General features: G+C 37.8%; 2 protein-coding genes across 2 annotated transcripts; one reads left to right on the forward strand and one right to left on the reverse strand.

Moving 5' to 3' along the window:
* Positions 1-3,843, forward strand: LOC114724027 (protein DYAD-like). Its single transcript, XM_028910300.1, has 8 exons — positions 1-83; positions 1,301-1,669; positions 1,755-2,135; positions 2,220-2,277; positions 2,391-2,474; positions 2,605-2,900; positions 3,042-3,159; positions 3,253-3,843. Exons 2-8 carry the CDS (start codon positions 1,398-1,400, stop codon positions 3,346-3,348), a joined length of 1,305 nt encoding a protein of 434 aa, XP_028766133.1. The 5' UTR covers positions 1-83; positions 1,301-1,397; the 3' UTR covers positions 3,349-3,843.
* A 739-nt stretch (positions 3,844-4,582) lies between these two features.
* LOC114724020 (tetratricopeptide repeat protein 27 homolog) lies at positions 4,583-13,525 on the reverse strand. Its single transcript, XM_028910294.1, has 20 exons — positions 13,049-13,525; positions 12,791-12,929; positions 12,109-12,440; positions 11,793-11,874; positions 11,388-11,712; positions 11,236-11,294; positions 10,862-10,951; positions 10,667-10,758; positions 10,344-10,442; positions 10,156-10,233; positions 8,881-8,965; positions 8,699-8,757; positions 8,520-8,589; positions 8,078-8,169; positions 7,453-7,515; positions 7,236-7,302; positions 6,276-6,539; positions 5,872-5,994; positions 5,235-5,387; positions 4,583-5,045 (listed from the first exon to the last, which is right to left on the reverse strand). The coding sequence occupies exons 1-20, from the start codon at positions 13,501-13,503 to the stop codon at positions 4,956-4,958; spliced, it is 2,817 nt and encodes a 938-aa protein (XP_028766127.1). The 5' UTR covers positions 13,504-13,525; the 3' UTR covers positions 4,583-4,955.

Genomic DNA, 13,525 nt, shown 5'->3' on the forward strand with positions numbered 1-13,525 from the left:
TCTTACTGTTTTCCTCCCTCTCGAGCGCCCTCTCCTTTATCTGCTCTGTCTCGCGGCGCAATGTCTCGCTGATGCACCGAATGGTACGGCGACCCTCTTCTTTTGCTCTTCCCCCCTTGAATTCCTTGACTACTATCTCTTTTCACGCCCACAATTCCCATTTAGTACTTTCCTTATGTTTCAAGTGGCGGCATTGCTTGATTGCTGCCAGAATTCTGGACTGGGGGGTTTTTAGTGGCTGATAATATATCGCATTGTCTATATACTGAATAATACATTTAGTTAAATTTTTTTTGAGGGGTTTCATCTTGTTTACGTCTTACTTCTTAAGCCAATCTGCCTTGGTTCAACCAAGCCCTCTTTTTCTAATTGTTTGCGTTTCGCTGGACTGATCGCTTGGCGCCTTGGACGGTCTTGCTTGCATCACTGTTTGATTGTGGAGTAGCGTGTCACAACTAGTAGTACATTTAGCGTTTTGCTTCCATGATAAAATAGTTAAAAATCCCGTTCTGGCACTTTATATATATATATATATATATATATATATATATAAATCATGCGGTTGCTTCTTGATGCTTCATTTGAGGGAGTTCTGTTGCGAATACGTTTTCTCTGCATGGGCGTGTTCCATCACTTATGTATTACTAGTTTGTCATACTTGTTATGTATGAAATTTTGATTGCTTAATATTTCGACTTTTTATTATTCCCCTTTCTGTTAATTCTTCTTGTTATGCCTGATTACCCTTCGTTCACTTTAGCCTAGTTGAACTGTATTATAATGTTAAACCCATAATCGTGAAAAAGTACATGATTCTCTGAGCATCCGGGGTAGATTTTTTTAAATTTCTTTAGGGGATCAATAATGTAGGGAACAGGGAAAGGAAGGCAGCTACAATACTATTCTTACTGTTGATGGACATTTTCTGTTTGGTTTCTTTTCACCCCCTCATTATGTCTTGACTACCTTTGATGACCCAAGTTATAATCATAGTGTGGCATATCCAAAAAGAAAGAAAAAGCATAGCTGTAGCATGTTGAAAGTTGAAATTTATGGTATTGTCCTGCTGCTGAATATGTGATTTATATGATTATGAGTATGTATATTGCCATTCAATGAACCTTATGACCGATGTGTTAAAATATCCCATCAACTTCCTCAGCTGTTCCCCATATCTACCATCAGCCAGGAGGCCGTTTTTTTCCTTTAGGACATATTATCATTGTGAAACTACCTTCATTACCATATAGAACCCCTTTTTTAACCTGTCAAGCTTACTGTTAATTCATGCTTTTTGCAGCTTACTGCGCTTAAGATTTGTGTGCTTGAGAACTGTGCTGTTGTGAGAAACTGAAAGAGAACCTGGATTGTGTGTAGTTTATGAAAGAGTTGCAGGGATGGATAACTGTTGTCATCAAGTTACGTTCATTGGCCAGCCTGAGGAAAATGGAAGTCAACTTTTTTCAGAAATTCCAAAAGAGTTGAAAGATGCCGATGAACAAACTATTAAGACTGAAACTTTGTTTATACCAGTGTTTAAGAAAAGAAAGCGACTTAGCCTAAGTCAGCTTAGAGAGATAAAAGCAGGATTAGGTGAGAAGCAGACGCAAACTAGCAGCAAGCTCAAGACAAAGAAGCATGAGAGTAGAGACAGATGGTCATCTGAGAGGTAAAGAATGCATGTGAGGTTCTTTCTATCTCTGCTCTCTCTTTAATAATACAATGTGGTAAACTTAGGTGATCATCTACTGTAGATATAAGCTTGCTGAGCAAAGCATGTGGGAGGTCTTGAAGGCTAAAGGTGCAACATTTGCCAACCCAATCTCCCGACCTGCACTACGGACAGCTGCCCGTAAACACATTGGCGACACTGGACTATTGGACCATTTACTGAAGCACATTGATGGTAAAGTGGCACCTGGTGGGACTGAGCGTTTTAGGCGGTGGTTTAACACTAAAGGAATCATGGAATATTGGTTGGAGAGTGCTAACCTGGATAAGGTCCGCCAGGATGCTGGGGTGCAGGACCCATACTGGATTCCACCATCTACATTTAAAGCAGGCAGCCCCCCTCAGATTTCAGATTCTTCTGGCGAATTGAAACTGCTTCAAACAGAAATGGCCAAAATGAAGAAGTATTGAAGTTTGAAACTTGTGTATCAAGATGTTCTTGTATGCTTATTATTATATATGCATCTTAAATGCTGTTGTGTTGGCAGAGATATGCAGGAGCTCATAATCAAGAACCGAGAGAAAAATGAAAGTCATATGATGGAGGTGAATGCTGAATGATTAAGTGAATGTTTATCCACTTTATTGATTTAATTATTTAATGGTCTAATGTTTCTAATATCGCGCGATGATATCTCATGTCATATCTTTACTGGCAGGAGACACACAAGGAATTAGTAAAGTGGAAAGCTATGACTGAGCAACGCCTAACTGGGATTTTGACTTCTTTGAAGGGTGTACAGGTTCCTAGACATAGCTTCATTTCTCACCCCTTGAGAATTTTATGTGAAAGCTGCCATGATAAATATGTTTTCAGTTGGTTAAATTTTTCATGTTTGTGATCATAGTTTAATGAAGTTTTATATATTGCAGGGCATGTATGGTGATTTGGTGATTTGGAAAGGTAAAGTTGAGCAACAGCTTGTGGAAATAACAAATAAATTGAGTGATCTGAAAGCATCAAGGGAAGGCACGACCAATCCTCCTTTAGAAAGATGGGAAGATTGGCTTGAAAGCACCAATCTAGAGAATATTCAGGGAGATGATGAGCTTATACCATGGTTTGGGAGTACAGAGCTGATTAATCTTGAGCAAGGAGTTGCCCTGCAAGATCCTAACTCAGCCCTACCTAGTCAGCTGCTCAATGACAATGTGACTAACATGAAGAGGTAATGCATGCAAAGTCAAATTCTCCCCTATCCTCTTCTTTGCTGCTTCCATTTGAGAACTAAAAGAAAAACTAGCATAATGGGGGAAACGGCCACTTGCGTTCTGATATTCCTTATTTTTTGCTTGTGATAATAATCTAGTGAGTTGCTGGAAATGTTGCCCAACATTCAAGAGGAAGATCAACCTAATGTGACTCCAGATTCTTCTATCACTGTTAATTCAAAATCAGACCTTGACAACTCGGTGATGTTGTTTCAGGTAATGTTTGCATGCGCATATCATGTGCAATCATGTATGAGGCACTTCTTTTTTCCTAGTTCAATGTTGATTTAGCGTATTCTTTCCTCACAGGAGATGCTTACGGACTTGTTTAAATGGAAAGACAAGATGGAGAAGCAGATGGCCGAGTTATCAAATCATGTATATGGAATGCTGGCGACGAAGTAGCTCTACTTTGAAGTATCTAGTTTAGGATATAGGATTTTAACCACCATATGTTTTCTTCATTACGCTTTAGATTGGTAGGGTTAGATATTGTACAGCGTCGACTATCTGATCATGAAAGAGCTTTTCCGACCACCAAGTTCATTAAAAGCTTCATCTGACCTGCACTATGCTGCAAATTGTTAATACGTTGGACTGGCCTTACAGTGAAGTTTGGTTATGCATCAGGGTAGATCCTTAGGACCGCTATGTTAATTGCCGTTGACCTGCTTAGGTAAGATTCAAGTTAGTTTAAATATAGGTGTTTAGGGTAGGCCATACCCGCAGTTCTTTGCCTATTAGCCGGAGTGATCCTTTAAAAGTAGGCTGTAGATCTATTTATGGGACAAGCTGACATATTTATATATAGAATTTTTACTGGATAATTCATCAGATCTTGTGGGCTTATGATTACGCTGAATTGCTCATATAATGTAATCAGCATGTTGAGTTTGTCTTTTGTATATTTCCCACATTCTATTTGCTGCGTTCAATCATGATGTTTGTTTGACAAGTTAATACGTTGTTTTTCAAAATATTTAAAGTAGTACTTTTAATAGGCAGGCAAGAGCCAGAAAAGGGAAGGCACGGTAGTCCTGATGAATTTATACGATTTTACGATGCCGTTATACTTGCGGAGGTTGAGATCCACGAAGGGAAAACGAGCGCAAACGGATTGTTTCGCTTGATCGTTTTTCTTAGACGTTGATTTGAATTTTGAATGATTCTGATTTAATTAATTTTTTTATGTTTAATAGAACTTAAAAATAAAAACAATCTTATAATTGTTATTTCTTAAAAAAGAAAATATATTATCAAAAAATTGTAGTTTAAAAAATTTTAATCTAAACTATTCAAATTAGATTCCAAATGATTTAGATTTCATTAAATAAATGCCCATGTCCCATTCCTACTTTAGAAAATAAAGGTGGCTCTTGGTTATCCATCAAACGTTATTTCAATTTGATTTGATTGTTTCCTTTCCCATCAGCGACAGTATTTTAAAGAATGTACTATCTCATGTCTTAAATATGAAAGTTAATTAATTAATTTAAATAAATTAAAAAATAAATTAAATTAATTATTTATAATAAGTATTATTTTTTTGAAATAATTTTATTAGTCGAATATATTGACTAAAATTACTATTATTAAAAAAACTATTTTAAAAAATATATAAATATAAAAAACAAAATAAATTAAGATCTTATATTTAGAATCAAAATAAAAATCAAACATGTTACGCAACATAGCCATCCATACAAACCGCAGATTCTCATAATTCCAGTCATATCCCTGCCGCCTCTTCCGGCTGAAACTAAGCCTTTGACCTCTGTTGACGGACCTTCGCGCGCATCCGTTTTCAATATACCCTTGCAGATTCAGTGGAACGAACTTCAGCGATAACAGAAAGCTCGACATTAGAACTTCGTATTTCGGACTCAACAATGCCTTCGATAAGATTTTAGCTCGCCATTTCTATGATAGGAGTTTGATTTTCATTTCATGGCAAGCCTGGAGACACCTGAACTCGTGTACCAGAGAAGCTCTGCATCTGAGAGTGGTAGTAATTAGGCATTGAACGATTGGAGTTTGATTTTTACTTCGTCATAGCAAGCCTGAAGATCCCTAAACTCTTCTGTGTCAGAGAACCTCTGTGCCTGGGATCATAAGTAATAAATCAAAAAATCTTACAGCATGGGCCGAGGGATCAACAAAATGAAATGAAAATCAGTATACAAGAATTTGGCTAAAGAAAACATTAAAACAGAATGCGAAATAATGAAAATAAAACAGACACTCATTATTTCAAGATTTTCCCCACTGAAAACACTCACTGAATGACTCGCCTGTTTAATGATGTTCTTTAGGTGCATCTCAGCCGTAAACAATTCTTTACGGCTGTTTGTAGATGAGGAGATTTCCATGTACAACTTGCAAAGTTCCAAAGATGCATTAGCTAACTTCTCAAAACGATTTCTGTCTTTCCATGTGTCAGATCCCTGATACAATATACAATCATGTAACAGTAGAATTATAATCATTAGGACAAATAGGCTTAACACTTACGAAAAGCTCTCATGAAGAAACTCCAGATACAATTTCAGCGTTAATAACATGTGAAAAGGATTGGAGAAAGTGGTTACTCTCCACTGAACATGAACAAGGCAGGACACAAATTACTTGGCATGCAAAAAAGAGGGGCATTACTTTTCCATTATGCATGTAAGTCAACCGCGTCTCAAGGAAACATATCATGATTGGATAAAAAATATCATAATCGAACACTTATTTCTCCCCCTATAATATCGAGATAACTGCATGAATTCTCAGTCATGGCATAGAGGTGTGCGGCTCTCTTTCCATGTTATGCATCAACTTAAATTCCTGACTTATAATGCTCTAAGCCTTTTCCCTACAGGAAAATACCGAGTTGAGGAAAACAAACATTGATTAAATATTGAGTTTGAACGTTACGAGAGATACCTGTAGTGATCTGACTTGCCTTAAGAGCGCTTCAGAACACATTAAAAGATCTCCTTTAATTCTGTGCCAGCGAGCATATAAGCCCCAGACATCAGCTGTTGATCCACTCCCACTTTTGACTATCTACATCAGAATAAGAAATGTTAAAATCAGGATCTGCAGACTTCTATGAGCTACATAGCTTACTTTTCTATCATAAAGGAAATCAACAGAAGATAGAAACATTTTTAAGCAGCTAGAATTAGGATGCACTGATTGCTATTTACAGCCTGCTAACTATAATTAATCAGAGAAGCAACCCAAAATGCATGCCACTATTTTGTCAGTGAAGGGAGGATTGCTGGAAAGAATGGTGCTTCTCTTCATCAATGAGAAGAAACACCAACATGAGGGGAATTTTGTACCTGCTGTAAAACCTTTCCAAGTAGCAACACTAATTGCTCAGTTTCCCGTGATCTTCCTTCAGTAGATACATCAGATCCTTGCTCGTAAATCTCTGATTCAGAATCATCTCGATGTCCATTATGCTGATTATTAGGTGTCACAGGAGAAACGGAATGACTTACTGAAACCCTTCTTTCCACCTCTCCCATAATTCTCTCCAATAATTCTGTATCCACTCTTTTGTTATTGCTAATGTCCAAAACCATTTGTTCCCCTTCCAAAGCCTAAAAAATTATCAAACTTGATGAGTGATAAAGAATCAACGAAAACAATGCTTTTGGTTGACAAAGTAAATGGTATGTGTCTTATGAGGTCACTGAATCTTTATGTACAAGCACACTCATAATATTGGTTCCCTACTATTCTCCCTAAATTCAGCTGTCTCGGCTCAGTAGCGTTATATGACTAGCTCTTATTAAAGTCAGTGAAGCTATCAGGGCTTCCATAAGTTCACTCTGCAAATTTGAGCAAATATAAATGGCTAGAGTAATATACAGAAGGACAGTAATGTCACTGCCAACATATGATTACCACATGCCTCTCAAGTTTTCAAACAGACAATTGCCTGGCACTCAAGCTTAATAGGTTTATAGGGCATGAGCATGAGCCCACTAAAATTTAGAAGCTAAGTAGCAAAGAAATGCATACAAGGCATTAAGCTGATAACCATCTGGCAGGATTGTCTCCAGGTCAAGTGTGAAGAACCATTGAGTTATTTTTGTACATAAAAAAGTTTTTAAGTAACTAAATATAATTGCCAGTCAAATTCACTGAAAAATAGGATGAGAAAGTGATCAGGTATTGAAACAGTGTTCGCATAACCTTTGCACTCGCATCTTAAGTCACATAGCAGACTCATAAGTATCCACTGAGACTTTTGTTGGTGAACAAAAATGAGAAAAAGGAAAGCGAGTGGAAACCTGACTGATATTACCCACATCAACTGCTACATGGCTGTAGTTCTCCCAGAGTTGCCAGCTATTTCGCCTGTCATCAAGGGTCAATAAAAATTATTTCATTATATACCTCTAATTTCCAAAGAGCTAGTGACAATGTATACAAATTTTAGATGTCCGCATGCATGTGTATCCAAAAATATTGCAGCACATATGAGAGAATTGAAGTCAAAGACGGAACTTGAACTTCAGGGCTTCTTTAAAGGCAATGAAGGATTCTTTACTCCTTTTCTTGATCATATGCCTGCATGATAGGTAAAATTGCAAATATTATGTCAAAGGTAGAAGGGGAAAAAAATCTACTTGATGATGAATGAATATAACGAGTGGAACATCAAATACAATCATAAACTGTGATACCCAGGTAAAAGGAGGACCTGAAAAGAGAATGATTAGAATTTCTCACAGATGGAGATCTAAGCAAGCATGGGGAACCCCCAACCTTAATTGGCATGTGAGGGAGAAGAACAATGTCACTAAAGTACTGCAAAAATTACATACGGCTACCCAAGGTAGGGCTCCACCACAAACTCTTTGCCATTTTAAACAAGTTAGATCCTATCTCTTTGCAAGGTGAAACAGATGATTTTGCGGTCCCAAAGGGTTTTGTGGGAAGAAGGGGCTACCTTATCAAGGAGCACCCCTCATGCAGCAAACATTTATATAGATTACAAAAGGAAAATAATAGAAAAGTTACTATCTCATTCATAGATTGGTGTGCATTTGCAGGTATATTAGTTGAAACAGCAAAACAAACCAATGCTTTTCTTATTTCTCAATAAGAGATGTAAGCCAGAAATACATACAAGCAAGCAATGTTATTCCAAGCTTCCCCATTTTCAGGATCAAGTTGAACTGCACGAGTAAACCCATCCAAAGCCTTCTCAATATCCCTAGCCTGTATAATTTTCATGGTCAGAATATACTTCAGAGATCAGAAATAGAGAGTACATTATAATATTGGCATACTACAAAACCCATGGTCAAATATGAGTATTGGTGCCCATTCTGATTCCAAACAGACGAATGAAATGATGGCATATATTCATAAACAACTATCCGCAATTGCATAAATACAAAGAAGTAAACAGTGCAGAAGTGGCTTCATTTAAATTCATTAGACCCACTTAAATTTTTCCCATTAAATACATTCAGCTACTTGTGTAATTGCATACATTTAGCCCAAAGAATTGTCATCACATATCAGAAAGTACATAAATAATAAGCATAGCAGAAATCACAGTTTACCTTTAATGCAGCAGCCCCAAGTGCAAACCAACCATCAGGATACATAGAGTTCATGGACATTGCAGATTCCCTGAAATTAATCAGAGGGAATCCTTCATGATCAACACGTCAAACTGAACAAAGATATTATGACAGTTATGCAAATGATAAGTGAGACATTTTTATCATACAGCACATACCACAAAATCTTGGATGTTTCATATTCTCCTCTGTTGTATGCACTACGAGCCAGAGAGCGCTGTCAATTAGAGACAGTTTTCTTTCAGAACGATAACCAGTCTAGAAATTTCTCAGTATAAAATCAACAGAAACGTGTACAAAAACCAATCTTGAATGTTATTGTAAGTAAACACACGTGTACCTTAGCTCTAGCAGACCTATTGGTTGAGACTTCAAGAGCTTTTTCATAGCATGCATCATTATCAGTAGCATCACCCAAGGAACACCTAGTAAGTCATTAGCATGAGTAAATATATTTCGTAAAGCACTTATTTTATTAACTTGCTCTGATTTCTCAAGTAGGATATACAGGAAACTAGATTATCGCAGTCAGCGCTAGTTCATGAGTGAGGATCAATTTTGGGAATAAAATAAAATAAGAGGTGATTAGTATGTCCACCGCCAAATCTATCTATACTGGCAAAAAATTCCAACTAACCACTGCTGTCAAACCACAAGATACAGAATTTGAATAGATCATATCAGATAATGTTAGCAATAAGGGGAACAAGAACAAGAATGAAGGAATACTATCGAAACTATTGATTAAAGGAAACTAGATGATTTTTCCACCACAGTTATTGATATTCAAAAGCAAAAGGCTAGCTCTTGCAGTTATAAAAGCAAGAGCTTCTTTCTAGACTCCAGGCACTTCCAGCAACTTTTATAGGTTGTAGCCTCAAAAATTACAAGTTTTTTGAGTCTATCCATGCGGATTTGATTATCTGGGCAATATATCAATCTCATGAGGCCTTTCTGGATCCTACATCATGCAAACTATCAATTTTGATTGTCTCCTTGGTGATAAAAATTATCCCGGCATATTAAGTGCATTTATACAAAAGAATCTATGAGCAAAATTCATCTAAAACCACTCAGGAAGTTATTCATATGATTTCAAGCTTCAAATTTGCACTCTGAAGAAATTACAACTATCAATTTTGATTATCCATGCGGATTTGATTATCTGGGCAATATATCAATCTCATGAGGCCTTTCTGGATCCTACATCATGCAAACTATCAATTTTGATTGTCTCCTTGGTGATAAAAATTATCCCGGCATATTAAGTGCATTTATACAAAAGAATCTATGAGCAAAATTCATCTAAAACCACTCAGGAAGTTATTCATATGATTTCAAGCTTCAAATTTGCACTCTGAAGAAATTACAACTATGGTAGGCACAATGTCGATCTAGTCAGGTCTAGTATGCAAAAATGCAGCTCTTCAAAATGAAAGCTGTAATGTAGCCTACTAGGAGTATCAGATAAAGCAAGAAAATAAAAACTAATACTAAATATGAATTGGAATGCATAATGGTTTAGTTAGCCTTTCTCCCATGCTCACTAGTTAAAAACACATATCAATTCGCAAAGAAATCATCCACAAGTTTATCAACAAAAAAGCATACATACCATAACGTGGGATCATTGGGTCTTTCTGAAAGACATTTTTTTATGAGTTCAACAGCAGTTGCTTTCTTCTCCAGTAGGCTGTTAACCAAATCAAACAAGACGTGAGACCTCATTTTCCATGAATGACGCATGATGAGCGAAAAGACATAAGGTGGAAAATTAATTCTTACTCCTCCAAGGTAACATACCGATAGCAGAATATAAGATTATCCCATAATTCTAAATCTTCAAAAACTTTAACTGCCTCCCCTATCAACCCACAGCGTACCAAAAGCTCACCATACTCCCTGAGAGTGGGATGAAAATATTAACAGAAAAGATCTGAATTTAACAAGCTGAAAAAAGAAGAGACGCGCCACACAAGTTAAAAGAACAAAGAATCATATAACCAGTCGCCTCACAAAGAAGTAGGAAAACTGATCACCATTTTTCAAAAATTTTTTGGGTGAGGATGGGTTTGCTTAATTATTATCAATATGCTATTTGTTATGAGCCAAGCAAAAGGTCATACTTCCTTAGGGCAGGAATACAGGGCATAAAAACATCATAGCAAAAAGGAATTCTTTCTGTTATTGCTGGAGAAGCTTCATAAAGACTCTGGACCTGCAACGCAGTACATTGTTAGCAATTGTCAAAATCAGTATAGGTTAGTGAAATTTCAATGTTTAGTGAAAATTCATCAATTCTAGGGAATTACAACTCATACCAATTTATCCATCATCAGTAAAGCACGTTCCTTTGTTTGGCTACGTGATGACTCCCATCGTATCCGCAAGAGGTCACAGAAACATCGTATCTAAAGAAGGAAAGGGAAAAATCATCAAATACAGTTATCGCTTATGCACTACTACAGATTATGAAATCGAAAATTAGAAGTGACAGGATAAAAGCATCATGGGCCCTGATTTGCCTTGACTATGCACAGAAAAGGTTCAATTCTTCATTAATTCAAGACTGAACACCACAAAGGTATCATCAACGACAGCACATTAAAACCAAACACCGGAAACCACCATCCTATTAAAAGAAAAAAAGGCGCAAGTAAGACGTGATTATCCTGTGTAGATTTTGTCTGCTTACAGTGAAAGGTGACAGATTCTGGGAATCAATTGCCTCGATGTAAGGAGCCATATCCCATCCTGAAACGCATGCCAGCAATTACAGAATCAAATTAGCTGGTGCAAAAACAAGGTACAATATAGTGCGTGCATGTACAATTTAATGCTATTTACTCTGCATCTCATCATGTCGAGAGCTCTTCTCAAGTAAAAGGCAGTGGGCCAGAACTACTGCCTGTTGCATTGCCGTCAAATGAACAGTTCCATTAGCACCGTTTTCTGTTCTTTCTAACCTACTTTCAGATTTATCATTCGTCAACAGCTTTGGAACAACAAGTACGTCAGATACTTCATTGGTATCATTCTGCTGCAAAGGCAAGTTTTCTTCACCACGGATGGAATCATATGTCTGGATGCCAGTGTTCATTGAGGAGCAGTTATCAACACTGTTTGATTGACTGGAGTTTGTAACAAGGACCATTTGTGCTTTTGGTTCCACCTGTGCGCAAAAATGACATATTAATAGGATTACAGGAAAGTTCAGTGAAGCGCAATGATCATGCAGTTTATGATGGTCACCTGATGTACAGTACGGAAACCAAGAACCCCAGTAACTGAAAGCTGAATCCCAGCTGCTATCTCAGCAGACTCAAAATGTTTCCTGACACCATAAAGTACTATAGCTTTAACAGGAAAGCACAAAAGAATGAATGGCGTCATTCCAGTTTCAACATTGAAAAATTCTCCAGGAGGCAAACTTCACAACAAATGAAAATAACAATTTTTCCACCAAAATAATAACATGAAAATTCACAATCCATGAATACTAAAGGAAGACTGAATATATATTCAATAGATGCCAAATGTGAATAATGAAAATCCTAATGCAATTCACCTGCAAGAATCAACTCGTCCATATACATATTCCAGAATTCCAGCCTCCAAATGAACCATGGAGACAATTGCAGAGCTCTCTCCAGCACGTAAATTAGAATCCCAATAACTTCTGACTGCTTCTGAATTGCCAAATTGCTGTAAAGCTTCGCCCATATTGACTTGCAAAAGATCAAACAAAGAAGAAGATCGCTCATCCAAAATTCTCTGCTGAAGAAGTAAAACCCTTGCAAGCCACCAAGAAAGGCTTTTAAGCTCAATCATGGGAGAGAGAATTCCTCCAGACAGTAAATCCTTCATCCTCATAAGCAATATTTTAGCAAAAACTATGTACTGCAAAACAACAGACAGATTTGATAAAGTTAAAATGAGAAGAAAAAGAAATGGAATTACAATTTCCATGGCAACAACGATTTTCAGGAAAACTCCCCTAGACACAAATCCGCCGTTCAACATAGCATAGAAACAGTGGAAAATCTATCCACCTTTTCGAACAACGTTTGGGTTGTGCAGTTATTATTACTTTATTTTCCAATTTCCAATTTCCAATTCCTCCCCCCCCCTTCCCCGGGGGGTTGTTTTGCGGTGCGGTGGTGTTGACAGTTTGGACAGTTACTTGTTGACGTAAGAAATAATAGTAATTGAGGCTATGCCAAGAGGTTAAGCGTTGAATGCATCAAAACCTGAAGATTAGAGAACTTCCCGAGCAAATCAGACCCAGCGGACATAAGCTGATTGCGTGCCCAACTGTCCCACTCTCGATATTGATCGCCTTTCCCCACTTCCAGTGGCAGGGGGCATCTTGGTATCCCATTCAACGGCCTACAACAGTTCAAATTCAAGTTCATCAATGACAGAGTGCGGGACTGCGGGGTTTCATGATCCTCAATATAATAGCGATGGCTTGCGAGGGGAAAAAAAAAACTTGACTTCAATCTAACCCAGTAATGCTGCATTGTGAGAACCCAAGAAGTGCAGCCACCGCGATGCACATCACAAGCATTATCCTAGAAGCTTTTCCCGTATCGTTAGCTGAGTTAACTTCAATAAACGATTCGGCGCGCTTCAGAAACTCAGAGTAGAGGCGGTCGGCGCAATCGATGGAGTCATCGAAGGAGAAAGGCAACTCATCACCAAGCTGGAAGACAAGCCTGGAAGCTTCCGAGTTGAAAACTCCTAAATAGTTCCCACTCTCTATTAAAGCGAGCAGATGGTTGATGAGAGCGTTGAGATTGTGAGCTTGATCGGATGGTGAAGACGGAGGCGGGGACATGAAGGGTGAAGGAGAGAAAGTACAGCGAATAAGACGGAGCTCATATTCCCGGTTGCGAAGTGCCTCTTCTTCAGGTTCGGGGCGGGTACCCAAGCTGCTGTCTCTTCCAGACTTGGAGCTCATATTCGCGGTTGCGAAGCAAGTC

This window comes from Neltuma alba, unplaced genomic scaffold (genome assembly GCF_004799145.2).
Source record: "Neltuma alba isolate B1F8T4 unplaced genomic scaffold, ASM479914v2 tig00012165_pilon, whole genome shotgun sequence".
Lineage (NCBI taxonomy): Eukaryota > Viridiplantae > Streptophyta > Magnoliopsida > Fabales > Fabaceae > Neltuma > Neltuma alba.